Here is a 25,848-nt window from a genome sequence, read left to right as displayed (position 1 = left end):
TGAAAGCATCTGGCTGACTATGTGGACGTCCTCAAGGAGAGGGAGGCTTGGGTGGCTCTGGGCTCCCACAGGCATCTGGGAGAAGCATCTCTGTAGAAGAGCATGATATGGGAAAGTGTTCACGATGTATTCATTATTCAGCCAGGAAAGAAAGTACTAAGCAAGGTGCGCATGAGAGTGTATAGCAAGATCTGAATGCTGGCAAGACTATGCAAAGAGAAGGCTGGAGGGACATCCAAGCTAATGTTTAACAGTGGCTCTGAGCGCAATGTTGAGCAAATATCATGCTATTCACAGTTTCCCATATTTTCAAAGTTTTGACTACAAATTTACTCTACTTTAAGTAAATAAAACAGCCATTAGCATTTCCTCAGAATTTGACATAGCTGGCAACCGGGGCTTTTGTCTGCCATATTGTGAGTGCCTCCTGTAGCTTCCTCCAGAGAGCTAACAGCTTCCTGGTCAGGCAGGTCCCTCACTGAACATATGTACACTGGTGACAGTGTGGGCTAAATATTCATGAGAGAAGCCTGAGAAATGTCACATTCTTCTATTGTTCTCAGGGAGGCAGCTGAGGTCACCTCCAATTCAGAGAAGAGTACAGAGAAGTCGCCAGGACCAAAATCCTCCCTATGCAGAGCCTGTAATCTCCCTCCCACCCTGGCATTTCAATATGAAAGCTGGGCAGAAGAATTCTTTAAAAGTGACAAGGGAAAGCCAGGTGTGGTGCACACCTGCCAGCCCAGACTGTGAGGGGTGGACAGTCCAAGGCCAGCCTGGACAGCAGAAGACCCACTCCTCAGCTCATCAGTGACAGGGCAAGACCAGTGCGAAAAGAAGTCACATTTGTTTTTTTAAAAATCAGATTAATGGGGGAAGTGGGCTGGAAGCACTATTGGGCTGTGCTATCCAGTTTAATGTCAACTTGACATAAGCTAAAGCGTAAGTGGACAGGAGGGAACCCTAATTGAGAAATGCCTCCATAAGATCGGGCTGTATGAAAGCCTGTAGGGCATTTTCTTAATTGATTGGTGGGGAAGGACCCAGCGCACTGTGGGTGGTGCCATCTCTGGGCTGGTGGTCCTGGGTTCTACAGGAAAACAAGCTGAGTGAGCCAGGAGGAGCAAGCCAGTAAGAAGCACTCCTCCATGGCCCTGCTTCAGTTCCTGCCTCCAGGTTCCTGCCCTGTTTGAGTTCCTGTCCTGACTTCCTTTGGTGATGAGCAGCGGTCTAAGCCAAATGAACCCTAGACTCCCCAACTTGCTTTTGGTCCTGGTGTTTTATTGCAGCAGTGGAAACTGTAACTAGGATAGAACTTGGTCCCAGGTCTGAGGTATTGTTAGAATAGACCTGACCATGGGTTTTCGGGAGGACTGGGGAAGGACTTTGAAACTTTGGGCTAGAAAAGCCATCGAGTGCTCAGAGCTTGGGTAGCCATTCTGTGGGAGGTTGGAGGTTAAGAATGTTGAGAGGATGGAGCCTGGCTTGTGAAGCTTCAGAGGGAGGCAAAGACTCCGTCAGTCCATTTGTGTGAAGACTCTGACCTGGTCAGCTGGAGCTCTGACTAACAAGAAACCAGAACCGCTAAAGTAAAACCTTTGTCTTACTGGGACTATCGATGCTGGTCTGCTGCCGCTGAGAAACCAGCAGTGATTAAGAAGAGACCAGCATCACTGAGGTGAAATCTGGGAAATGCCTCACACAGAAGAGGCAGCCAAGGCTGCCCCTCCCTCTGGCAGCTGAACTTGGTAGTGTAAGAGTCACCCAGGTGGTGACATGAGTTGTGAAGACATGAAGGGGTCGTGCAGAGAAGCTGAGGCTGGACACCATGATGAGCGCAGGAGGAACTATTGGTGAAAGTGCAGCCCGGCTGCAGATCCCCAGCATTTTAGAGATGTCAGGACCGCAGATGACCATCACTAATGGCAACAGGGAAGCTGCGGGCAGGCGGGAGCTTAGGAAACAAGCTGTGTGCGTTGCAAAGGAGCCAGAGAGCTGACCCAACCCCTCAGAGGAGCCCCGAAGAGGATGGAACCCCAGACACTGGACACTGGGTTATTTACAGTTCAGTCTGCGACTGTGCCTGCTGCTTCCCTCTTGACGTAGGGAAGAATTTATTTTTACAGGAGTGCACAGTTGAGAGGCTTTAAACTTAAAAGATTTGACAGTATTACACAGACTTTGGACTTTTAAAGAGACTGGATATTTTTAAAGGGACAACTTTAAAGTGTTTGAATTTTGTGAGGCTGTGGAACTTTTAAGTTTGTAAAGTGTTTTCGATTGTGGTGCCTTTATTAATGTGTGATCTTGGGATGAACAGGAAGGGAAAGGTGGCTTCACAGCGATGATGTGTTTGTCTTTTAAGGTGACACGGAGTCAGTTGTGCTGGCCAGTCTTATGTCTACTTGACACAAGCTAAACTCATCTGAGAGGAGGGAGCCTCACTCGGAAAACTGCCTTCCCAAGATCAGGCTGTAAGCAAGCCAGTGGTTAATTTCTTAATTAATCATTGATGTTGAGGACTTAGGGGCCCAGCTCATTGAGGGCGCTGCCACTCCTGAGCTGCTCCTGGGGAAAGCCACATCTGCCTTGCACCTGGGAGACTGTCTTGGTTCTCTGCATCCTCGGGGCCCCATAGGGGAACTGGGCCATTCCAGTTGAGTCCAGCAGGCAGGAAGGGGTGAGAGTCAGTGTTAGCCAATCAACTGTGTGACCACCCTGCTATGCAGAAGTCCCGCCCCCACCATCACAGACAGGTTCCCAGAGGTGCCTGTGTGGCACCTGGCTTTATTACAGGCTAAAAAATATATCCTGATAAGGTAAGCTTGCAAAACACACACACACACACACACACACACACACACACACATTAAAACCCAGCCTTGAGTTAGGTGATAATCTGGGCTGGCCACTGTACTAGTATTTAACTCTTCTTTGAGCCGAATGGGTAGAGAAGGTGGGGGAGACTTACACCTCTAGAGATGAGGAAAGTGAGACCAACGGCTGGAGCAGGAAGTTTAAGGCCAAACCCTTGCATACCAGAGCCTGGATCTGAGCCGGCATCGCAAATTCACGTAGCCTACACTTCTTATTGTTGCCACCACACTGTTGGCTTAGTAAGTCATCACCCATCAGTCAGGATGGAGGGTCAAAAATAGCTGAGTCCTTGTTCCCAGGAAGCTCAGATGGGAAACAAGTGATATGTGTGTGTGTGTGTGTGTGCATATATATACTTATACACACACACATACGTATACATGTACAAACAAGACTAATAGGCCCACAGAAGAGGAAGCGTCTAACCTTGCCACAGCTAAGGTCTGTACTATGTATGACAGGAATTCCCACGGGAGGAGAAGGAGGAGGAGGAGGAGGGGGAGGAGCTGAAGGAATGTGCAGGGCCAGGCAGAACCATCAGAGAACAGACTGGCCGAGCGAGGGCGGGGGCCCTTACTCACACCTGCAGGTGGGAGATGAGCTGTCCCACGGTGATCTCCTCCGCTATCTTCTGGTACAGGCTCTGGCTGTTTAGTACCATGCTCTCTAGGATGGCCAGGGACCGCTGGAGGATGGACACATCGACCATGGGCTGGCTCACATACCCTGCAATCTAGACCCAGAGAGAGGCGCACTGGATGGGAAGCACTGAGCCAAGGAAAGCCCTGGCGCTTTCTCCTCAGCATCCTGTCTCATGTGAGCAGTGCCTAGGCAGCTCTCATCCGGTTTATGGCTGCCCTGTTGAGAGGGCGGGGTTTCCCTCAGCACGATGCCTCCATCTTAGGTGGCAGTATCCACTCAACTGTGTTTCTTCAAAATGTAAGAACGTAATAAATTAATCCCTTTCAAATAAGGGGTCAGCATGCGGTGGACCTTCTGATTCTTGTATCTTATTTTATCTTCACCAGACCTGGAGAATCCCATAGACCCACCCCTCTTCTCAAGTCCTGTTGTAATCCCCCACACACAGCCATCTCACTTTTGCCCGAATGCTTCTAGCAGGAGCATTCTCAGTGAGAAGCGCTGGTCAGTAGACAGCAGGGTAGTCACTGGTTTCCATTCAGCCTGCTGAGCTGAGACTGCCTCTTCTGGGAGCAAGGAGAAGGGCCCTTCTACCCCTCCATTTAATCTGATAAACCAAGCAAGCTACTTGGCAGATTTGAACAAAGGAAGCACATTTGCAAACGAGACACAGTCTTCTCTCAGAAGGGCTGAGGAAGCAGGTCACTCAGGGCTGACGAGGAGCTGCTCTGTGCCAGCCTCGCTGACAACCAGTTCTGCTCTGAGCCCCTCTCTTGGTGCAGGCCTCCAGAGAAGGCAAATTGTGAATTGAGATCTTTTCCCGGACAAGTGACAAGGACCTCTCTTGAGACCAGGCTGTGGACACTGAGTCACACCTCCCGTGAAGGTGGCCAGGAGGCAACAAAGAAGCCACCACGAGGATGTTCAGAGGCCAAGGAAAGCGAACTCATCTTTAATCTGGTGACCTTTCCAACCTAAAATGGGTTTATCAAGTAAGAACTACTGACAACCAGAGAGCATCTGCTAAAGCCTAAACCTTTCAGGAGTCCTGGGAAGATCACCGCTCACGGATGCACACCCAGCCCCGGGGAATACAAAGGCCATTTCTGCCAGAGACTCCAGACTGCAGCGTCTACTCTCCCCTTATTCCAGACGAACTGAATGTTGGACGCCTCACCTGCTTAATAAAGGTGACTGAAACCATGTCCCAGGAGACAATGCCATGATCCATGAGCTCTAAGAAGGCAGTCAGGGTGAATGCCAGCATCTCACTGTAGCTGAGACATGTGCAACACACACAAAATACAGAGATTCAGAGCCAGGGAGCACAAGAGGGACAGAGCTCAGTAAACACCCACGGGAATCTTTGGAGGCGGCAGTCAGTGCCTGAAGCACACCAAGCACGGTGCAGAGTGGACACAGCTCAGGTCCTTACACTAGAAAGCTGGAGGGCTACAGGCTCCTAGCTGGTCTTCTCTGTCTTGCTTCTTTCCTGGCTTAGTCAGTTATCTATCTCCCCAAAACAAAGGCCTTTGTCAAACTGAAGCTTGCAGGGGGACCAAAGAGAGCATATATCTCCCATTAACCTTTAGGCCAAGAGGCCCCAGGGCAAGGGAGCGGTCCAGGTGTGGTTTCCGTCTGAGCAGTTGCTCATTTTATCTTCTCCAACTCTAGCTTCCTGCTCTGTAAAATCGAGTTAGTCTCACAGCATTAGTCTCACAGGGCTGTGGGGAGGGCAGGCTGATGAGGTCTGCAGTGCCCTTACAATAACGTGGCGCAGGGATTAAACGGCTGCCTTTTGTCTCTCCTTACAGGTTTAATCATTCATGCAGGGGCACAATGCTCTACAGTTAACAAGCCAGGCCCTGTTTGCCAGAGGTAATGATGCTGCTCACGGAACTTTATCCCCATTTCAGAGCAGAGGAGACTAAGGCTTGTCTGTTGCAGCCAACACTCTCCCAATGGCAGCAGCTGGGAGATCCGAGACTTTAAAGCAAATACCCTGGATTAGCTGCCTGGCTTGGCTGACAGCTTCAGCTCATCCATCACCTATGAGATCTCTGACTGCCTGCCTGCAGCTTAGGCTCTACAGGCTTAGGTGGAGACCTGGGCATCTGTCACTCACTGCTCATCACAGATAAGGCTCAGCTTCCCACCATAACCACCTGGAGGCCGTGGAGGTGCCGAGGCGTGGTGCCAAGGCCTGGTTCCTCCTTGACAGTGTGGGGCAGGGAGATGGCAAATGGGAGAGACCTGTGGCATTCAGAGGGAGGCATGCCCATTTAGTGACACAGCATCACTAAAGAGCACCACGAACAGTTCCCATCTCTTCCCTGACCCTCATCAGGCCAAGCATTTCCCATAATTTGCCAGGTCTGCTGCGCAGCACTGCCGTCCTTGCTGACAGCAAGGCCCTACTTTCAGTACTCGCCTAGCACAGCACTGGGTCACAGAGTCCCCTGGACTCTGAGAGGCAGGCCCCCCACAGGGACGAGACCTCTCTGGATGTGGACATGAGCATCTGTGAGCGCAGGGGTAAACCGGACACCGTGGGAGGGAGAACAGGAGCCCTGCTGGTCAGGGGCCTCTGGGGATACTCACTGGGACAGGAGCTTGGTCCCACTCTCCACGAGCCTCGTCAGCACAACGATGCCATCCATGTTAATGAACTCTGTGGCGAAAGTCACGTCAGCTGAGAGCTTAGCCAACTCCTTCATGGCATCCAGCCGGGTCTCCATACTAGATGACTGGGTCCTTTCCATCAGCTGGCGTGCAGCCCGGGACTGTGAAGCCAGGGACAAAAGAGATGCCATCTGCTCCTGCACAGGTTACTACTGTGGACAGTTAGGGTTTCACATGGCTTAGGAACTGCTAAATAAATGTTTATGAACCAGGAAGAGAGTTTCCAACATGCCGAGACTGGGCTGTATCTTTTCTGTATTTCTCTAGCCTGTGACTTTATTTTTAAAATTATGTTTAATGTGTGTGTGTGTGTGTGTGTGTGTGTGCGTGCGTGCTATACCCTGAGTGAGAAGATCAGAGCATCAGTTAATCTGACAGAGTAGGTTCTCTCCTTCCACCATATGGGCCCAGGGGATAAAATTCAGGCCACCAGGCGTGGGGACAAGTGTCTTAACCCACCGAGCCATCTTGTTCTACAGATTTTTCTTTTTAATTCCTATCAAGAACATAAAGAAAGGGCATCTCCTAACTGCGAGTCCTCAGAAGCAGATCTGGCTTACTGGGGAACATCACCTGTCAGTGATGGAGTTCCCACTGAAGAGCTGAGCCCCCCACCCCCAAGCAACTGAGGGAAACGTGACAGCTTCTGTCAGAAGCTGAGGACCTTGCCCTAGAACTTAATCTGATGGCCCTGAAGGACCCTTTTAATTCTAAAGTGTGGTAAGCCTGACAAACCTTTGCTGTTCTAGATCACCCTTCCCCAAAGCACAGTGGGCAATCAGGAAGGATGAAGGAGCAGGAGGCCAAGCTTATGAACAGCTTCCTGGATGTGATGGCTGCTGAGGACGGATGTCCCCTAGTGTGGGCCCTTCCCCAGCAGGGTGCCTGCCTCCTGCAGCCTAGCACAGGGCTGCAGCAGTGCCCAATGTCACTCCCTTTGCAGAGCTTACTACAGCACAGTCAGACTCCAGTTCACTGCACACAGTCAGACTCCAGTTCACTGTTCCGTCATGCCCCTGCTCTGAACGGGACATTCTCTCTGGAGAGACTCGGGAGAAGTAGAGTGCCCCAGGCCTGCCTGTCTGCTCAAGGCCAGGAAGTGACCAGAGGCCAGGGAGTGCGGCTGGCTCCCCCTCCCTTGCCTAACTGTTACAGAGAGGCCCACACCTGCCCAGGGCTCTCAGCGACTTACAGATCCTCCTAATCCCACAGTGGAGGAAGGGTGTGCCTGAGAAAAGGTCGTCCATGAGACAATCTGCAAGCACTGGTCTGCATGGAGCTTAGAAACTTCCAGCCCAAATGTCAATCTCCCTCCAGAGACAGCCTTGCCAGCTGCTGTCCCCTGCTCCACTTTATACTGAGGCCTGCCCTTCCTCAGACTATCACGTGAAGTCAGCAGAGCCTGGCTCACGTTTGTGGGGACATGGGGAGGTTGGGGGGTCTTTGCTCTGAGAAGCTCCTTCAGGGGAGAAGCAAGATGAACAAGATGCTAAGTGAACTGGCTGAGGCTCACAGGCCCGAGTCTGAACCTGGCTTGGCTACTTTTTCAGTTTCGCAGGTGGCAAGATATTCATCCTTGGTCCTTGGTCTCCTTGTGTCCCTCTCGGTTGAACTGATGCAGTCAGGAAGATTTAGCAAAACACAAGGCAAGTGCTGGCTGGCAGTCCTTTACACATCCCCTCTCCAGATAAGCGGCTCCTTCCTCAACAATAAAACATGGCCTTAATTTCCCACAAGTGTGACAAAGGCTGAGCCCCGGTGGCCGTGCCTGTCTCAAGCCTGCCTCCTTGCCCTGATACAGACTGAACCCTTACCCGTTTCCTGCACTTTCACCCTCTCCCATCTGAGCTCATGCATGGGACACATGAAAAACTGCAGGAGAAAGAAAGGGCCTCAGGCTGGAGGGTAGGACACAAGGACCAGAGAGCCTTCCACGTCACTGCCAAATGTCTCAAGACTTGGAACGCATTAAACATGCTGCGCCTATGTTTCAGACAAACGTCTTTTGGCTCCCACATCTCCCACGTGCCTGTCCCCTCTCCCTCCCTTGGAGACTGAGCTCCCAAGACAGTAGCAGACGAGACAGTAGCAGACCTAAGCGTCTCCACTGTGCCCTCAACTTTCAGAGACTGCTCTCTGGCTGCTGCCTTGCTGTGGGAGGTGGGGCTGAGGCACCTTGGTGATCTGTACCGATCACCTTCGGGATAATCCTCACGGCTCCCTCCACCCCCGCCCCTGTGGTCTTGAGATGCGGTCTCTGGAGCCTATATTAGCTTTGGCCAGACTGTAACTGCAGGCTTTGAACTCATGATCCTCAGCCTCTGCCTGTCAAGTGCTGAGATCCCAGGCCTGGCCTACTGTTCCTGTCACCTGCTCCTCACTTCCCTTCCAGCTGCGTCCTTTACTCGCCTTGATGGGCTGCTTATACAGAATGGGAGGGTCCCCAAGGTCCCGCCCCTCTGCTCCTACCCCCAGCACTCATTCACCAAGGTTATCTCTTAAGGCTTCCTCGTGTCTGGCAATCCCGCCATCCCACTGCCTCTGCTGAGACCTCATCCTTACCAGTCTGAGAGAACACTCTTCTGCCAGTCTCTCTTGCTTGCCTGTGAATGTGGCCTTTCTAACTCTCAATAGGATGCACAGGGCACATTTCTCATGGAATCTATTTCTTTCTGAGTAAAGTCTAAGCCCACGGGCGGCCGTGCGAGTGCCTTCAGGACTGGTCTCCCCCACATACCTCACAGCTCTGGCTTCTACACTAGAAAGAAACCACACTTCTTTCTCCAGTCACTCACAGCCTCTAAGCTCAGGGTCCCCGTCTCTGGGAAAGCATTCTGGAAGCCCCTACGCTCGGGAAGGTGGTCCCTCTCAGATGCCCTACAGCCAGGCGGCTGTCTGCTGCCCCTGCTTGTGAGCTGCCAGCTGGGCTGTGAGGGCAAGGGGCTTCTTCTCAATGCAGAGCAGAGTCCATGCCACCACAGGCGCTCCTGTGCCAGGACGACTGGAATACCTACCGGGGAGACGGCCAGTTGTAAGATTGTCCCGTTCTTAATGTCATTTCGGGTCTGGGTAGCAAAGAATAAAACAGAACAAAACAAAAAGACAATATTAAAACAGTGCATGGAGGTGAACCAGGAAGGACTGGTGGCCATTTTCACAGTGTAATTGACTTTCCTCGTCTGCAGAGGATTCAGCTAGCAGTGAATTAAAGAAATCTACAGGGGGAGGGGTTTGCTTTGAACGTTCTGTTCCTGCCTGTTGTTCTTGTCTGGTCCCCTAAGCATTGCTGGAGAGCAGGTACAGCCATGGCCCACCCACTGCATGGGGCACACTCTGCATCTAGGGGGGATTTTAATGTGAGGGGTGTGCCTGGGTGACAGGGGTGTGCCTGGGTGACAGGGATGTGCCTGGGTGACAGGGGTGTGCCTGGGTGACAGGGGTGTGCCTGGGTGACAGGGGTGTGCCTGGGTGACAGGGGTGTGCCTGGGTGACAGGGGTGTGCCTGGGAGACAGGGGTGTGCCTGGGTGACAGGGGTGTGCCTGGGTGACAGGGGTGTGCCTGGGTGACAGGGGTGTGCCTGGGAGACAGGGGTGTGCCTGGGTGACAGGGGTGTGCCTGGGTGAGAGGGGTGTGCCTGGGTGACAGGGGTGTGCCTGGGAGAGAGGGGTGTGCCTGGGTGACAGGGGTGTGCCTGGGTGACAGGGGTATGCCTGGGTGACAGGGGTGTGCCTGGGTGACAGGGGTGTGCCTGGGTGACAGGAGTGTGCCTGGGTGACAGGGGTGTGCCTGGGTGACAGGGGTGTGCCTGGGTGACAGGGGTGTGCCTGGGTGACAGGGGTGTGCCTGGGTGACAGGGGTGTGCCTGGGTGACAGGGGTATGCCTGGGTGACAGGGGTGTGCCTGGGTGACAGGGGTGTGCCTGGGTGACAGGAGTGTGCCTGGGTGACAGGGGTGTGCCTGGGTGACAGGGGTGTGCCTGGGTGACGGGTGTGCCTAGGTGACAGGGGTATGCCTGGGTGACAGGGGTATGCCTGGGTGTCAGGCGTGTGCCTGGGTGACAGGGGTGTGCCTGGGTGACAGGGGTGTGCCTGGGTGACAGGGATGTGCCTGGGTGACAGGGGTGTGCCTGGGTGACAGGGGTGTGCCTGGGTGACAGGGGTGTGCCTGGGTGACAGGGGTGTGCCTGGGTGACAGGGGTGTGCCTGGGTGACGGGTGTGCCTGGGTGACAGGGGTGTGCCTGGGTGACAGGGATGTGCCTGGGTGACAGGGATGTGCCTGGGTGACAGGGGTGTGCCTGGGTGACAGGGGTGTGCCTGGGTGACAGGGGTGTGCCTGGGTGACAGGGGTGTGCCTGGGTGACAGGGGTGTGCCTGGGTGACAGGGGTGTGCCTGGGTGACAGGGGTGTGCCTGGGTGACGGGTGTGCCTGGGTGACGGGTGTGCCTGGGTGACAGGGGTGTGCCTGGGTGACAGGGATGTGCCTGGGTGACAGGGGTGTGCCTGGGTGACAGGGGTGTGCCTGGGTGACAGGAGTGTGCCTGGGTGACAGGGATGTGCCTGGGAGACAGGGGTGTGTCTGGGTGACAGGGGTATGCCTGGGTGACAGGGGTGTGCCTGGGTGACAGGGGTGTGCCTGGGTGACAGGGGTGTGCCTGGGTGACAGGGGTGTGCCTGGGTGACAGGGGTGTGCCTGGGTGACAGGGGTGTGCCTGGGTGACAGGGGTGTGCCTGGGTGACAGGGTGTGCCTGGGTGACAGGGGTGTGCCTGGGTGACAGGGGTGTGCCTGGGTGACAGGGGTGTGCCTGGGTGACAGGGGTGTGCCTGGGTGACAGGGATGTGCCTGGGTGACAGGGGTGTGCCTGGGTGACAGGGGTGTGCCTGGGTGACAGGAGTGTGCCTAGGTGACAGGGATGTGCCTGGGAGACAGGGGTGTGCCTGGGTGACAGGGGTGTGCCTGGGTGATGGGTGTGCCTGGGTGACAGGGGTGTGCCTGGGTGACAGGGATGTGCCTGGGTGACAGGGGTGTGCCTGGGTGACAGGGATGTGTCTGGGTGACAGGGTGTGCCTGGGTGACAGGGGTGTGTCTGGGTGACAGGGGTGTGCCTGGGTGACAGGGGTGTGCCTGGGTGACAGGGGTGTGCCTGGGTGACAGGGGTGTGCCTGGGTGACAGGGATGTGCCTGGGTGACAGGGGTGTGCCTGGGTGACAGGGGTGTGCCTGGGTGACAGGGGTGTGCCTGGGTGACAGGGGTGTGCCTGGGTGACAGGGGTGTGCCTGGATGACAGGGGTGTGCCTGGGTGACAGGGATGTGCCTGGGTGACAGGGGTGTGCCTGGGTGACAGGGGTGTGCCTGGGTGACAGGAGTGTGCCTGGGTGACAGGGATGTGCCTGGGAGACAGGGGTGTGCCTGGGTGACAGGGGTGTGCCTGGGTGATGGGTGTGCCTGGGTGACAGGGGTGTGCCTGGATGACAGGGGTGTGCCTGGGTGACAGGGGTGTGCCTGGGTGACAGGGGTGTGCCTGGGTTACAGGGGTGTGCCTGGGTGACAGGGGTGTGCCTGGGTGACAGGGGTGTGCCTGGGTGACAGGGGTGTGCCTGGGTGACAGGGGTGTGCCTGGGTGACAGGGATGTGCCTAGATGACAGGGATGTGCCTAGATGACAGGGATGTGCCTGGGTGACAGGGGTGTGCCTGGGTGACAGGGGTGTGCCTGGGTGACAGGGATGTGCCTAGATGACAGGGATGTGCCTAGATGACAGGGATGTGCCTAGATGACAGGGGTGTGCCTGGGTGACAGGGGTGTGCCTGGGTGACAGGGGTGTGCCTGGGTGACAGGGATGTGCCTAGATGACAGGGATGTGCCTGGGTGACAGGGGTGTGCCTGGGTGACAGGGGTGTGCCTGGGTGACAGGGGTGTGCCTGGGTGACAGGGGTGTGCCTGGGTTACAGGGGTGTGCCTGGGTGACAGGGGTGTGCCTGGGTGACAGGGGTGTGCCTGGGTGACGGGTGTGCCTGGGTGACAGGAGTGTGCCTGGGTGACAGGGGTGTGTCTGGGTGACAGGAGTGTGCCTGGGTCACAGGGGGTGCCTGGGTGACGGGTGTACCTGGGTGACAGGGGTGTGCCTGGGTGACAGGGGTGTGCCTGGGTGACAGGGATGTGTCTGGGTGACAGGATGTGCCTGGGTGACAGGGTGTGCCTGGGTGACAGGGTGTGCCTGGGTGACAGGGGTGTGCCTGGGTGATGGGTGTGCCTGGGTGACAGGGGTGTGCCTGGGTGACAGGGGTGTGCCTGGGTGACAGGGGTGTGCCTGGGTGACAGGGGTGTGCCTGGGTGACAGGCAGCTAACTGTGCCATCTGCACCTCTACAGACTTGGTGCCCAGGGCTTCTAGGGACCCCTGTCCATGGCTACGGAGGGACACCTGTAGCACGCGGAGGTTCTTCTGCACCTAGGCCTCCTCCTACTTGCTTCTTACAAAGAGATTCTCAAGATTTTGCTCAAGAGCAAGTTCAGCCACCAGGGAACCAGCTGGTATGCTCCTCGCTACCTAAAGGGCAACGCTTTAAATAGAGACCTGGCACCACCTGGACAGTAAGAGTCAGACTGTGCCATCCCCTTGGCAGGGCATTGCAAGCAAGGCTTGCCCTGCCCTCGGCTTTCCTGGACTTGCCTGCTCGGTGACGTAGAGCTGAGGCCCATCTGCGTAGCGGAGGGTGTAGTACTCCGGGTTCGGCAGTGACCACCTGTGGGGAAGAGAACAGTATACCCTGCTGCCTTCTCCTCTGTCTTGTCCAGAGCAGCAGTGAAATGGTTTTCAGAAGTCACCCGGGGACTTGCCAGCCAGTTTGCAGCACAGTGGGATCCAAGCAAAGCTTTGGCTGAGTCCCCGAGGATCAGCAACACAGAAGCAGGGGCAGGCAGAGGGGCATGGGCTTCTCATCCTACCCAGACCTCCCAAGGGACACTCCGAGGCCCAGGAACAAATGAGGACCTCAGGAGGCCTCAGGGACCTTATCAGCTGTCCTTCCGTGGTAAGACGCAGCCTCAGCTATCACTGTGGAAAGAAGTCACGCCAACCTACCCATCGCACACCTCCTTGATGATGGATGCCAGGGGCCGTTTCTGAAAGAGAGGGCAGGAGATTCTTCAGCACGTGCTTCTGATGAGGGAACCACAGCCAAGCCACAGTGACTGTTCTCCCGGGGAGGACGGGGACTCAGCCCTCCTGTTGCCACCCTTACTTACGATGCCAGGGGCCTCCAGGCCTAAACACAGCCCCCATTATGGACCTGACCCTCTCCTGACAGCCCTGACTCTCATGGGAGGGGCATACCTGGTCAATTTCAAGGAGCTGGGCGTTAGCACCTGGCCACTCGATGGCCACTTTGACAATGTCAGACGGAGGCGGCATTGTTCCCGGTGGGCCCTTCTTCAGGACACAGCTGCCTGGAGAGAGAGCCGAAAAGGAGAGGTCAGACAGTGCCTTCCTGCTCGTTCTCGCAGTGCACTTTGGAGCTCTGAAGACAGCATCCGAAGTGACATGTGAACTACTTGGCATGCACTTCTCCGGCTCCTGCTGCAGCCTCTCCTTGGGCTGCTGTCTCCTTAGATTCAATCAGCAAGAGAAACGGGGCAAGCCTCTCTATCATCTGCAGCTCGGGCAGCAGCAAGATCCACCAGTGTGACAGACAGACAGTGTGAGGGTCATCAGGCCTGGGGTGGGGGGCAGAGCTTACAGAGTGTAAATCCTCATCTCGGGGCCCTCGGGAAAAGAGACACACATGCTCTGGAACAGAGAAGACTAGACAGTCTTTTCTTGGTTGAACGGGTAGCTGAAGGGGCCAGGCCACTTCTGCTTAGCAGTCACACTCGGGAAGATCCCAGTGTCGGCAGCCCCAGCCACGCACACTCTCTCCTCCCCACCCGCAGCTGCCACTCCAGTCCCTGCAAAGGACACAATGTGGAGCCTTCTCCCTGTGGGATGGTGGGGAGTTCCAAACACTGGGAAGAGAACTGAGACAGGAAATGCTATTTTGGTCCCCAGTGCCAAGGGCAAGGGGTTGCCAGGGGTGCAAGTGCAGGCCTAAGGATGCTCTCACACAAAGGCCCCTCTACAGGGTGGGGTTGGGAACAGCATCTAAGCCCCGCCCCCCACCGCTCTTCAGAATAAAGGGAAATAAATCAGCTGGGGCGAGTCTGGGAGATGGACTCATGTGACTGGTCTCCTAGGCAACTCTGGTGGCTTCGTGATATTCTGGGCAGTGCTGAGGCTCTCTCCAGTGTCTGAGGAAGGCAGTCACCCTGCTGATGGATTAGTTCAATGTATATTTACACTCCTTGCCTACAGGTTTGGGAGCAGGCGCTCTCTTAATGAAAAAGACCTTTTGCCTCTTCAGGGTTCAGCCACTCGCCTGCAGTTCACGCCTGGCTAATGGGGACCACCTGCCTCTGTCAGCGTGTGCGACACCACTGTGGCTAAGCTGTTAATCGTGTGTGCTATCAATTTTCCAGCCCCAGCAGATGCAGGTTCTCACAACCTGGTGGGCGCAAACCTCTCTAGTGTATAGGGGTGAAGTGTGTCCTCTACACCCCCAGGCGGAGAGAAGGAGGCTTACTGGATCATTTCCTGAGGGGTGGGCTGTGCCCTTCAGGAGTCAGCTGTCAAACCCATCAGGCCGTGAGAGGACACCCACTTCTGCTTCCCAGCAGCCCTGAGAAAGAGGCAGGGCAGCACCCGGCTTACTGAGGTCAAGACTGACACTTGTCAAGTCCTGGTTGACCCGGCTAGTAAGTAGGAAAGGTGGCAAGGGCTTAGAGCCCAGCCAGCTCTTCCCTATACCCTGCACAGGTCTGAACTCCTGCCTGCTAAGTACACGAGGCCTCAGGAAATGGCAGCGGGCGACTGCCTCTGCGGCTCTTCAGCAGAACCTTAGCATGTAGCTCTTGCATACCTAGGCCCAAAATGAACCCCTGAAAGGAAACCTGCCCCATGAGGCTAACCTCTGAATAAGGTGCCATTCCAGTGACAGCAAGGCAGAGTGTGCTATGCCAGGGTGGTGCTGTGACCCTAACGGCAGGGTGTCTCTATCTGAGGTGGGGCCTCTCTGTCAACTGATGTAATCTGCAGTGAAATGCAGGGACGCATATCTGCAGGAAGCATATCTACACATATGTGCATACGTACACTGATGATAAAAATAGAAACACATGTCTCCCTTAAGCCTCCACCCAGGACAGGGGACGCGTTCACCACACCACACAATGTACCAGCCTCGTCCTCTGTTCCTACAGACATGACTGCCATCAAGGAGCTGGGCCTGGGTTTGTGCTTCCTCTAAATGGACATGTACAGTACAGCCTCCCAGAGCATTTGTCAATCTAGGTTGTTGTTTTGTGGTTTGTTTGGTTTTATTTTTAACTTTTCAAAATTATTGAGGGCTGGGAAGATGGCTCAGAGGGTCAAAGCATACGTGCATGCACATGCACACACATGCACACAGTGAACAGCAGGCACCTTGAAAAGCGCTGCGGGCTAGGACACTGTTCCCACTGAAGAAATCAGGTAGGCTGAGAGCCCGCTGAGTGGCGTGGCTTCTACAAGTCCCTTCTTTACCCAAGTCTCTGTCCTCTGTTCTTGAAATGTGAATGCTCGTTCTAAAGTGTTCTGGGTGCCCTCTGAATGGCAAGTTCAGGATTCCAAAGCAGGACAGAAAACTGCCCAAATGCGAACGACATTTTTAAAGTTCCTCAAAGAAGTTAACCCTTACCCTGCCGTTAGGAAACACAGCTCACTTCCTGAACTTCTTCCCAAGAGCTTCCTTTGCAGGTGGAAGAGCTGAGTGTGGTCACTTTGTTTTAGTCCCAAATAACTTGCTCTAGGCCATCGCATCATTTATCAAAGCTGGTCGTGAATCATTCATTTCAACCCATGTCACATATAGCCAGAATGTCTCCAGCCACCCTGGCCACCCAAGATAGCAACAGGCCTGCAGTCAAGACTGTCTTCCCACAGTCAAGCAATTTATTGGCGGCGAGTGACAGCCAGCGGCCACAGCTACAGGGAAGGAAAGTGACACTCAGGTTTAGTTGGACAAATCTAATTGCATCTCTGTACTTGAAAGACGGTGACTCGAGAGGCTGAGAGACAACAAACATGAGAACAGGAAAGTCACAGCTTCTACTGTGTCAGGGCAAACCAGAGCCACTCACAAGCCAACGCCACGGGAAAAGCCAAGAGCCCTGCAGAGAAAGCTATGCCGTACAGCTGGCACGAGGCCTAAAACCAGCAATGAGAAAAATCCCAAGAGATAGGCAGAGCCTGACCCCTTTCCAGAGTCCAGGTGACATTTCCTGCTAGCCAGTATTTCTGCTCGCTGCGAAGGAATAGTCCAAGACCGACCATCCCAAGCTTAAGAAACTACAATGGAGGCCAGAATAGACAGGGGTGTCATGGCATAAGGTGACAGATGTGTCCAGTGGGCACTTACCTAACGCTGGCTACATTCATGAGCAAAACCCACTTAGGGAGAACCGGTTTGCTTACAGCAGGCCACTTACAGGGTGACTCTGGGGTCTTCAGACATGATGGTTGAGAACAGCCTCTAACTCACTGCTCCCGTATCATTTTATAGCTGGTGCCACAGGAACCCTGAAAACAGCCTTTTTTACAAGCAAGGAGGTGAAAGTTCAGAAAAACTCATCATCTGACTGGAAGGGAAGGAGGGGCATGTGGGTGCAGGGGCTGGGGGTGGGGTGATGACAAGAGGGAAGTGAATTATATCAGAACTGAGTCTCAACGACGCCAGAGTTCAGTCTCCCTCCCCACTGTCCTTCCTGTGATGAGGATAACATTAGCTAACAATGACATCATTCGAAGGCACCACTCAAAGCCTCCCTCCCACCCCCTATCTGTCTCCTTCACTTACAACTGAGCTTCTCAGCTAATTAGGGCTCTGGGCTTGCTAGGAGAGCACTCCATACCACCCAGCTCTATTTTAACCTTCTTTTATATTTTATTTTTATTTTAAGGCAGGGGTTTCAAAAAGTTGCCCGGGTCCAACTTGTAATCCTCCTGCCTCAGCCTCCTGAGTTGCTGCAGTGTCAGACCTGTGCCACCTGGCCCATATAGTAAGCCTGTAGGTGTGTGCTCTCTAGACAAGAGGAGTCAGGGACGTCCTCAGTCACCCACCTGGAATGTTAGAAACCCACATCGGAGAAGGCAGCCTGGTACACGACCATCACAGCTACTCAAGGGAGACTTCAGGTTGGTATTATCCAAAGGCAAAGCCAGAGATGCTCGGGGACCCATCTAACAGAAAATGGCCCTCCTGGATTTCTGAGTTCGAGACCAGTCTGGTCTACAAAGTGAGTTCCAGGAAAGCCAGGGCTATACAGAGAAACCCTGTCTCGAAAAACCAAAAAAGAAAGAAAGAAAGAAAGAAAGAAAGAAAGAAAGAAAGAAAGAAAGAAAGAAAGGAAGGAAGGAAGGAAATAAATGGCCCTCCACAGTCTACAGAAGGCCACCCACACTCCCTCGAGTGTGTTCGGGCCAGTTGAGGCAGCCCCTTTCTGGCTGTTTGAGGCCAAGCTTCCTCACTTCTCCTGCAGCTTTGCCAAGTCCCTATTACCAGCTGTCAGAAAGTCCCTACTCAAGCGTCAAAGACCAGTTTGGACCTCACCTCTTTCTTTCGCATGCATACCCCGTTCCCACATTCTGTCGTAGGTCTAGTATAGTTATGGAATCACAAACACCCTCACCACATCCTCCTGCAGAGAAGGACCTGCACACTGAAGCCCCATGGTTCTGGCTTCTTCCACTCCTACAGAGCAGAGCTGGCTTCCAACAGGCGGGAGGCAGGAACTGCTCCCACCAGGTCCGGAAGCCTTGCAACACAGTGTCCCCACACAATTCTGTTGTCAGGAGTAGCTTAGAGCAAGCCTTCCCGGAGAATCTAGTCAGGGGAAACAATCTCTCCTCCCTCCCCTGGAAACCAAGGAGGGAGGAGATGTAACAGGGCTTCCCAGACAGGGAACACTCGGGAATGAAGGATCCCCTCGGAGGGAAGCCCTTTAGCATGCGTGTGCTTACTCTCCATTTTCATCTTAGAAAGGAAGTGGGAAATTAGGTCGAAGCAATTCAATAACATTGCAAAATGCTCAGGGCTATAAATAGCCACCAGCTCCACCACTCAGAGTGCTGCACTCAGTTCAATAGCAATCGTCCAGTGTAAGTGCACTGGAGTTCCACTCTCAGTCCACAGCCCCTTCCAACACCAATGACCCTTCTCTTCCTCCTCCTACTCCTCTTCTTCCTCCTCCTCCACCACCACCATCCTACCCCACTCCATCCCACCCCACCCCACCCCACCCCACCCCCACTTTCTTTATTCACTACCTCAGGGATGCTAGGCAAGCCTTTGGGACTGAGCAAGGCCCTAGTCCCCTGCAGCCGCCTTGAAGGCACCACAAATACAAAGGCGATGAGGCAAACAGAAGGAGGCCCACACAGATTCAAGAGCCATGCAAGGACAGTATTAATGCTGTCCTCCAACTGAATAGCCGGAGAAGCGGGATGGGTGGCAATGGATGCTATCCAGTGGAACGGTCTCCAAGCGGCTTCTGGAAGGGGTGCGCCATCAGGAAAGGCCCCGTGGAGTTCTGTCCATCCCCCCAGCAGGGAAGCTTCAGGCTGAACTTGCCAGCAGAACTGGAGCCCAGCTTTGGAAGGGGAAAGACAATCCTTTCCAGGAGGTACAGGGGACAGAGGAGGCCACAAGGTTCCCAGCCCCACCTGCCCCCAGCTCGTAGTGTCCCTGGGTGCCTTCCCTTCTCCTCTGCTTGCCACGCAGTGGGGGAGGCCTGGCGAGTGGTTTATGCTTCCTGTGACAGAGTGCTGCCTCACAGCGGAGGTGAGTGGAGGTCACACCCTCTTTTAAATCAAGATCACAATCTCAGTGGAGGCTTCCCCTGTGATCTCTTCGTTGGAAGAATGACTCAGTTTCCCTCAGTTCACCCTCCCTGAGCTGGTGTGAGGCCCTGAGGTGTCGAAAAGGTGCAGGACAGGAAATGCCACAGGATAGAAGGTGAGGACAAGAGCCTCGGGAGCCGAAAGGTCTCCTCGGTACTGGCTTCAGAACACAGGCCTCGCCCAAGTATGGCTGAGAGCCACTGCAGAGACAAAGTATGCGTTAAGGAACGCATCCCTTGTGGAACTCAAGTCCTTAGAGGACACTACATTAATGGTCTTATCGGGATATCTAAACCTGGGCCAGCCCCATGGTGTCTACTCTTATCCCTGCGGATGCCACATACCGCTCACCTGCCCCCCCCCCCCCCCCCCCGTGAAAACCACGCTGACTCTGCACCTTCGCTGTCCACTAGCTCCAACGCCCCATCCAAAGGGCCAACTAGTACGTGCTCAGACAAGCCCTCCCTTCTGGCTTCCTCGTCCTCAGTCATCAGGCACTAGTGATGCCAGCACATGCCAGGCCTTGATGGGCACCTTTTGATGAGCGTGAGCCTCCAGCTTTTACAACCTTGTCTCTGAAGCCTCTTGCCTGGTACCTGGACACGCAGGGTACCCCTTAGGAATCAGTACTAATGGGAAGCGGCCCTCCAGCCCACATCCTCTGGATCAGGACCAGCCTTCACATCCTACCCAGGGTGGTTCACATGCACCATGGGGTCAAGAAGAAGGCACTAGATCAGTGGTTCTCAACCTGTGGGTCATGAGTCCTTTGAGGGTCTTGAATGATCCTTTCACTGAGGTCACCTAAGACCACCCTGCATATGAAACACTTCCATTATGATTCATAAAGTAGCAACATTAGTTATAAATATGAAAATACTCATATGGTTGGGAGCCACGGCAACATGAAGAGCTGTATTAAAGGGTCACAGCATTAGCGAGGTTGAGAACCACTCATGCTCCAGCTCCCCCGTAACTATCTGGGCTGCTGAAGCCTCCCCAAATGATTTGCCTGGAGGCTGAGCTGGAGACCCTGGTCCAGGAAGAGAAATGGCCTGAGCACAGAGCTCTGAACGGTCTACCTAGTCCCTACCTACTGGCCCTTAGTTTGCAGCACAAAGCTGTGTCTACAGAATTCCATCCAAAACGCCCTCCGGCCTGACTGTGCTTAAAGTCATGAGCCATCAGTGACTATTCTATCCACGTCCAAGAACTTGCACATCCCTGACTACAATGATACAATTGAGTCACAAAGGGTCAGATTTAAGAGGGAACAGGAAAAGACAGAATGAACTCTAAGAAACTGCCTCTTTGGCCTGGATGGATGCCTCAGTGGTTGAGAGCGGACTTTGGTTCAATTCCCAGCACCCACATGGCCGCTAACAACAGTCTGTAACTTCAGTTCCGGGGATCCGACGCCCTCTTCTGGCTTCCACAGGCACGCATATGGCACACATACAAACCTGCAGGCAAGCAGAACATCCACACACACACACACACAATAAAAATAAATTAACATTTTAAATCTTTCTCACCAACAGATCAGGATGGTCACACAAGGAGGAGGAGGAGCCTGGATAGGGTGGGGCGCAGTAGGCTAAGAGTGGCCTGGGCTGTCCCTCAAACTCCAGGCTACGGGCCCAACTCTTTCAATAGAGGCCATAAAAACACAGCATTGTTCTCTAAGAATGAGGCCAAGCCTTTCATTTCATAAAGAAGGGAACTGAGGTCCAGAGGAATTGGCAAGGCCAGGCCGGGACACCAGTTAGGGACAGCAAAAAAGGCCCAGCCTCCACTTCTGGATCAGTCCTCTCCTGCCACACAGCCCTACTGCAAGCACAAGCGTCTCCGCACTGGCTGTGGAGGCAGGGAATGGGCTGTTTATCAGCCTTGACCCTGTCACACAGCAGTAGCATTGAGTAAGTGGTTAGGGGCTTGCATCCTGGAGACCTGCATTTGGATCCCAGTTCTGATAACCTCCTTATTATAGTCAAGCCAAGGATGAGAACCAACTGCTCCCTGTAAAAGCCCTGTGACCATGAAATGGGATAATGCCTGCAAGGCCCTGCATACAATACCTAGCACAGAGTAAGAAGGATTCTAACCATGTGAACAGAAACACTGCAACCACACAGGCCAGCACTGAGGAGCCCTCAGGCCGTGGGGGAGGAAACCCCACAGAAAAATGCTGTTGTTGCTCTGCCCAGGAGACCCTGCTCTGGCTCCGTAGCAGCCCAGCACAATGACATACATAATGGTTACTCAGCCAATAGGTCAGAGCCGAGCCGCTCCAATTCAGTGAGCACTCCCAGAGGGGTGAGGAATTCAAGAGCCTTAAGCAGCCAGGTAAATACACCATGCAGCTCGCACACAGGGACCCAGCAAGCTAAGAAGCGCTACCCACCATAGAAGTTCAAGCTTGGTTTCGGGTGGGTGGGGGGCAGGGGAGACAGATACTTCTTCATGCAGCTGGGCCAAGATGCCGCTTGGCAACTTCTGACACTCCTCTCCCACCATGCGCTTTCTTGCGCGTATGCTCGTCCTCTTATGAAACACGATCTTTGTCTTTCCGAGACCACCCTGGGCATCCTGAAGATGTAGGCTGTCACTTCACTGTCCAGTCACCTCAAGGGGCCAAGTACTGACCTCATGGAGAAAACTCCCTTGTGGAGCGACTGAGAATTAACTTGCCCTGCTGGCAATTCCAGTCCCAGTATCCCCAGCATCTCTGAGCTCTTACAGGCCACAGGTTTTCTGCTCCAACCCTGGGACCAGGCTGCATTAATGCGGGTGAGCCAAGGAATCGCCGGTGACCTGGTCAGAGGAGGACTTGCCTGGTGGGTTTTTCTTTTTGAGCTGGAGTCTCACTCCACTGCCCAGGCTGGTTTTGAACTCCTGTATTCAGGGGATCCTTCTGCCCTAGCTAGCCTTTACAGTGCTCCGGCTACCGGTGCATACCTCCAAACCCAGGGCAGGTATTTCTTACCTATGTTTGCTCATGAGCCACCTAGGAAGATATGACCTAGGCACAGAGCGTGTCAGAGTATGCTAAATACTGGTATCATCGTTTTTTAAAGAAGTCTAGTCTTCGTACCCTGCACCCCAAACTTTCTTGGCACCTCTTAGAAGCAGCATCAAACATAAAAAGAATAACAAGATTCAAGAGCAACAGACAAGCTGGGCATGGTAGAACATGCCCTTAATCAGAGGCCAGCTTGGTCTACAGAGAGAGTTCCAGGACAGCCAGGGCTACACAGAGAAACACCCCTTCTTGAACCAGCCCTGTCTCTTTTGCTCCAAACGGTAGAATGAATCTGGGCAGGTAAACTCTTTTAGGATCTTTGCTATTTTTAATCTGTAAACGCAAATAATGATAGTCTCCTCAAAAGACCACAACTCGAACTAAACGCCCTCACATTTGCACACTACTGAGCACTTCACAGCCAAGGCAGCCACCCTAGCAGTGTGGTTACTGACCGACCACTTGACAAATGGTTGCCGTGCTTCTTCTGAGAAGCAAGAAGTGCTGTCCCAAGAGTGAGGCACACCAGAGCTCAAGAAGTTAGCACACACAAACAGTCAACAACTCCATTAACGCGATTTTACACTGGTTATGTGAATTGCTAATTATAATCTGAAATGTATTAACTAAAGCATGAGTAAATTATTCCACTTACGTATTTTACATTCCTGAGATGTGACTGTTAGAAAAGTTTAATTAACAAATGTGACTTGCATTATTTCTCTTTTGGAGAGCCCAGGTTGGCCTAGTGCCCGGCACACAGAAAGCATTCCAAAAGGTGGCTTCCACCCACAACAGATGGGATGTCAGGGGCTGCGGCTGCATCCCCTTCCTCTAGGCAAACCCTAGCCCTTCGTTCATTCATTTAGTAAACATCTATAGTGTCTGGCCTGCTGAGACGCTGTAGGTGCATGGAGCAACATCAGGTAAGGTCTTCTTCCTCGGAGCATTCCTACCTGCTGGGACAGGCAGACGTCAATCAACACTTTCAAACTGTTGCAAAGCTACTGATGTGTAGGAACACCAGAATGTTCAGAGTACCGCACCAGGGTCTGAACTCGGGACCCCGGAAGCCTTCGGAGGGAAGACTGGGAAGATGAAAAAAAGTTTACTAGACTAGACGTAGGGGCGGACTCTGAGGGTGGCCAGAGCGAGGGATGGAGAAGGAACAGAACCAGGCCGGGAGCAGCCTAAGCCTAGGGAGGGCGGTGAAGGACCAGATCTGCAGGGCCCGGAAAAAGGGGAGGGTGGAGACCAGCACCGGAGCACCCCGGGCATTGCAATGCTGCGGGAAGAAGCGAAAGAGAGCGGCCTGGACCGAAGCCGGGCAGTGGAGAAGGAAAGAGGGCCGGTACCGACGGCAGGGGGATTACCGGATCGGCACCGTGCCCAAGCTTGGAGGTCCGGCAGACGCTGCCCTCCGCCTCAACCCCAACCTCGGTCCCCGGCTCCCAACCCTTAACACTCTGTCTCTCTGCCTCGAGCCCCGAGCGTCCCTCACTCACCCGGCACCCGCCGAGGCCCAGCTCCGCGCCCGCGTCCCGCCGCCGCTCCACTGGCCCCGTCTGCCCCGCCCTCCTGAAGCCCCACCCCGCGAAGGGCGGTCCGGGCTTCTATTGCTCCGCTTTGCTGTCAAGATGAAAAGTCTCGCTTTCACTGGATTGTTTGTCTGTCACTAAAGGGGAGGCGGGCCTAACTGAGGGCGCGGGCTGGAGCGACGCCGGCCGGCCCCTCCCCTCCGCGGAGGCCTCTTAAAGAGACAGACTACCATTCTTCTGCAGGCTATTGGGTCTGAAGGAACGTGATTTCCCAGCAGACACTAGAGGCTGCTCCCCACCCAAACTTTTTTTTCTCTTTTATTTCTGTACACAGCCTCCGGGTGAAGGAGGTTGGAGGGGCGGGGAGGGGGCGCGCTCTGGGTCCTTGAGACCCATTGTTGTAAGGAGCAAGCTGTCCTCTGGTGATGCTCACCTGATCCGACTCAACGATGGGAATAGCTGATTTAGGGAACTGAGTGGGAGGTGACAGTCGTGTCAGAGGCTATGAGCAGCCGCGGCTGCTCACTACGGAGATGGAGCTAATTATACCGGCACCCAGGGCTGACCGTGGGCGCTGAGCAGAGGCAGAGGGGTACAGCTCAGCTGTGCTGTTGGTAGGGATCCGTGGGAGGTGGCGTTCGTCACCGCACCTGCGGATCTAACAAGGCCGGGCACAGCGCCAAGGACTCACTCCTGCCATCTCCCTTCAAGCTCACAGCAGGCTGGTAGGGAGGGCTAGTATGCGATCCCCAGTTGCAGAAGAAAAGACTAGGGGTCTTATGGGACCAACTAACTATACAACCGGTGACTATACAGCAAGACGCTATCTCCCTGTTTAATTCCAAATTTTGTTTTTTTTAATCATTTCTCTTAGCAGATCCTTAGGACAATGCCAGAAGACAGACATTTTGTTATCCATTCTGTAGTGACTCGGCCGCTCAGCAGAGAGACGGAAATAATGGCTACCTTTTACTGTCTTTGAAGCCGTTTTACAGACACGGTTACACTGACTCCTGCAAACGTCTTAGAATTGAAGCGGATTCTTATCAGCTGGTGAGCAGGATGGTGCCCAGGAAGCAAAGTTACCCTCCCACAATCACAGTGCTAATAAGGCCTGTGCAGGGGCGGGCCAGTCACACTTCCAATAGGTTCACATACTGCCTGCTTCCAGCCAGTCTCTGTCTTTGTTTTAGCGAAAGCCACCCAGGATAAAGCATATGGCCGTGTTCCAACATAGCTTTACGCTGGAACATAGGGTAGCCACCCTTGTCTGCAGCACCATTCTGGACCCCAGGTTCTTTGCTGCTCTGTGGGAGCCTCATACGACCCTATCAGAGTCACATTACTTTCCCTTATTGTCTGGCCTCCATAGTCTTGTGAGCATCCTCTTTGTGGTGGGTTGTTTATGTCTTGGTTTGCTGCTTATTTTGAAACAGGGTGTTTGCAGGGACGTTTAAACGGATGTGTCCCCATTTCCCCTCCCCCGAAGGCACCAATGACAAACCAAAGAGTATTCCATTCAGTCAGTCCAACTTGGGGAGCCAGCGAGGGCCTCGATGTCACCTTCAGAACATGGATGCCTGGGTTTGCGTTTCCATTGCTGTGCTAAAACATCACAGCCAAAGGCAACCTGGGGGAGGAAAGGGTTGATTTGGCCTGCACCTCCACGGTCTACAGCTGAGGGAAATCAGGGCAGGAAGTCAAGGCAACAACCAAGAAGCAGAGACGAATAAAAAGCACTCCTTACTGGCTTGCTCCGGGTAGCTTGCTCCAGCACTTTCTTAGACAACCCAGGAGTGGCGCTGTCCATAGTGGGCTGGGCCCTCCCCACATCCATCACCAATCAAGAAAAAGGCTCCACAGACTTGCTTAAAAACCTAATTTAATGGAGGCATTTTCTCAACTGAGGTGTCCTCTTTCCAGATGACCCTAGCTTGTGTCAAGTTGACAAAAGCTAACCAGCACAATGGGTGAGGGATTATTTACATTAGTGTGGGTGGACACCACCAGCCACACCGCCAGAAAGTCTCACCTCACCACCAATGATGGCTTTCCCATAGTCCTCCCCTCTTCAGCCAGCTTCCCACTCTACAAGGCCATGTGCAATTAGGACACAATC

General features: G+C 53.9%; 1 protein-coding gene across 3 annotated transcripts in view; it reads right to left on the bottom strand.

Annotated features, from left to right (window-relative positions):
• Window positions 1–23,760, bottom strand: part of Elmo2 (engulfment and cell motility 2) — a 40,146-nt gene extending 16,386 nt beyond the window's left edge. For 2 of the 3 annotated variants that reach the window (XM_085832339.1, XM_021186127.2), the window contains exons 1-8: window positions 23,697–23,760; window positions 13,536–13,648; window positions 13,284–13,324; window positions 12,873–12,945; window positions 9,216–9,266; window positions 6,121–6,302; window positions 4,697–4,796; window positions 3,459–3,610 (exon numbers count right to left, since the gene is read on the bottom strand). In XM_085832339.1, coding sequence (XP_085688465.1) covers window positions 3,459–3,610; window positions 4,697–4,796; window positions 6,121–6,302; window positions 9,216–9,266; window positions 12,873–12,945; window positions 13,284–13,324; window positions 13,536–13,613 — 677 coding nt within the window. In that variant the 5' untranslated portion in view covers window positions 13,614–13,648; window positions 23,697–23,760. Of the gene's footprint in view, window positions 1–3,458; window positions 3,611–4,696; window positions 4,797–6,120; window positions 6,303–9,215; window positions 9,267–12,872; window positions 12,946–13,283; window positions 13,325–13,535; window positions 13,649–15,969; window positions 16,248–23,696 lie in introns of those variants that run through there. The other variant, XM_085832348.1, reaches the window with a different exon arrangement.
• Window positions 23,761–25,848: the final 2,088 nt, after the last annotated feature.

Source organism: Mus caroli, unplaced genomic scaffold (genome assembly GCF_978045245.1).
Source record: "Mus caroli unplaced genomic scaffold, Mus_caroli_1 scaffold_2, whole genome shotgun sequence".
NCBI classification, from domain to species: domain Eukaryota; kingdom Metazoa; phylum Chordata; class Mammalia; order Rodentia; family Muridae; genus Mus; species Mus caroli.
Note: the sequence above shows the minus strand (reverse complement) of the source record. Positions and strands in the feature narration are given on the sequence as shown.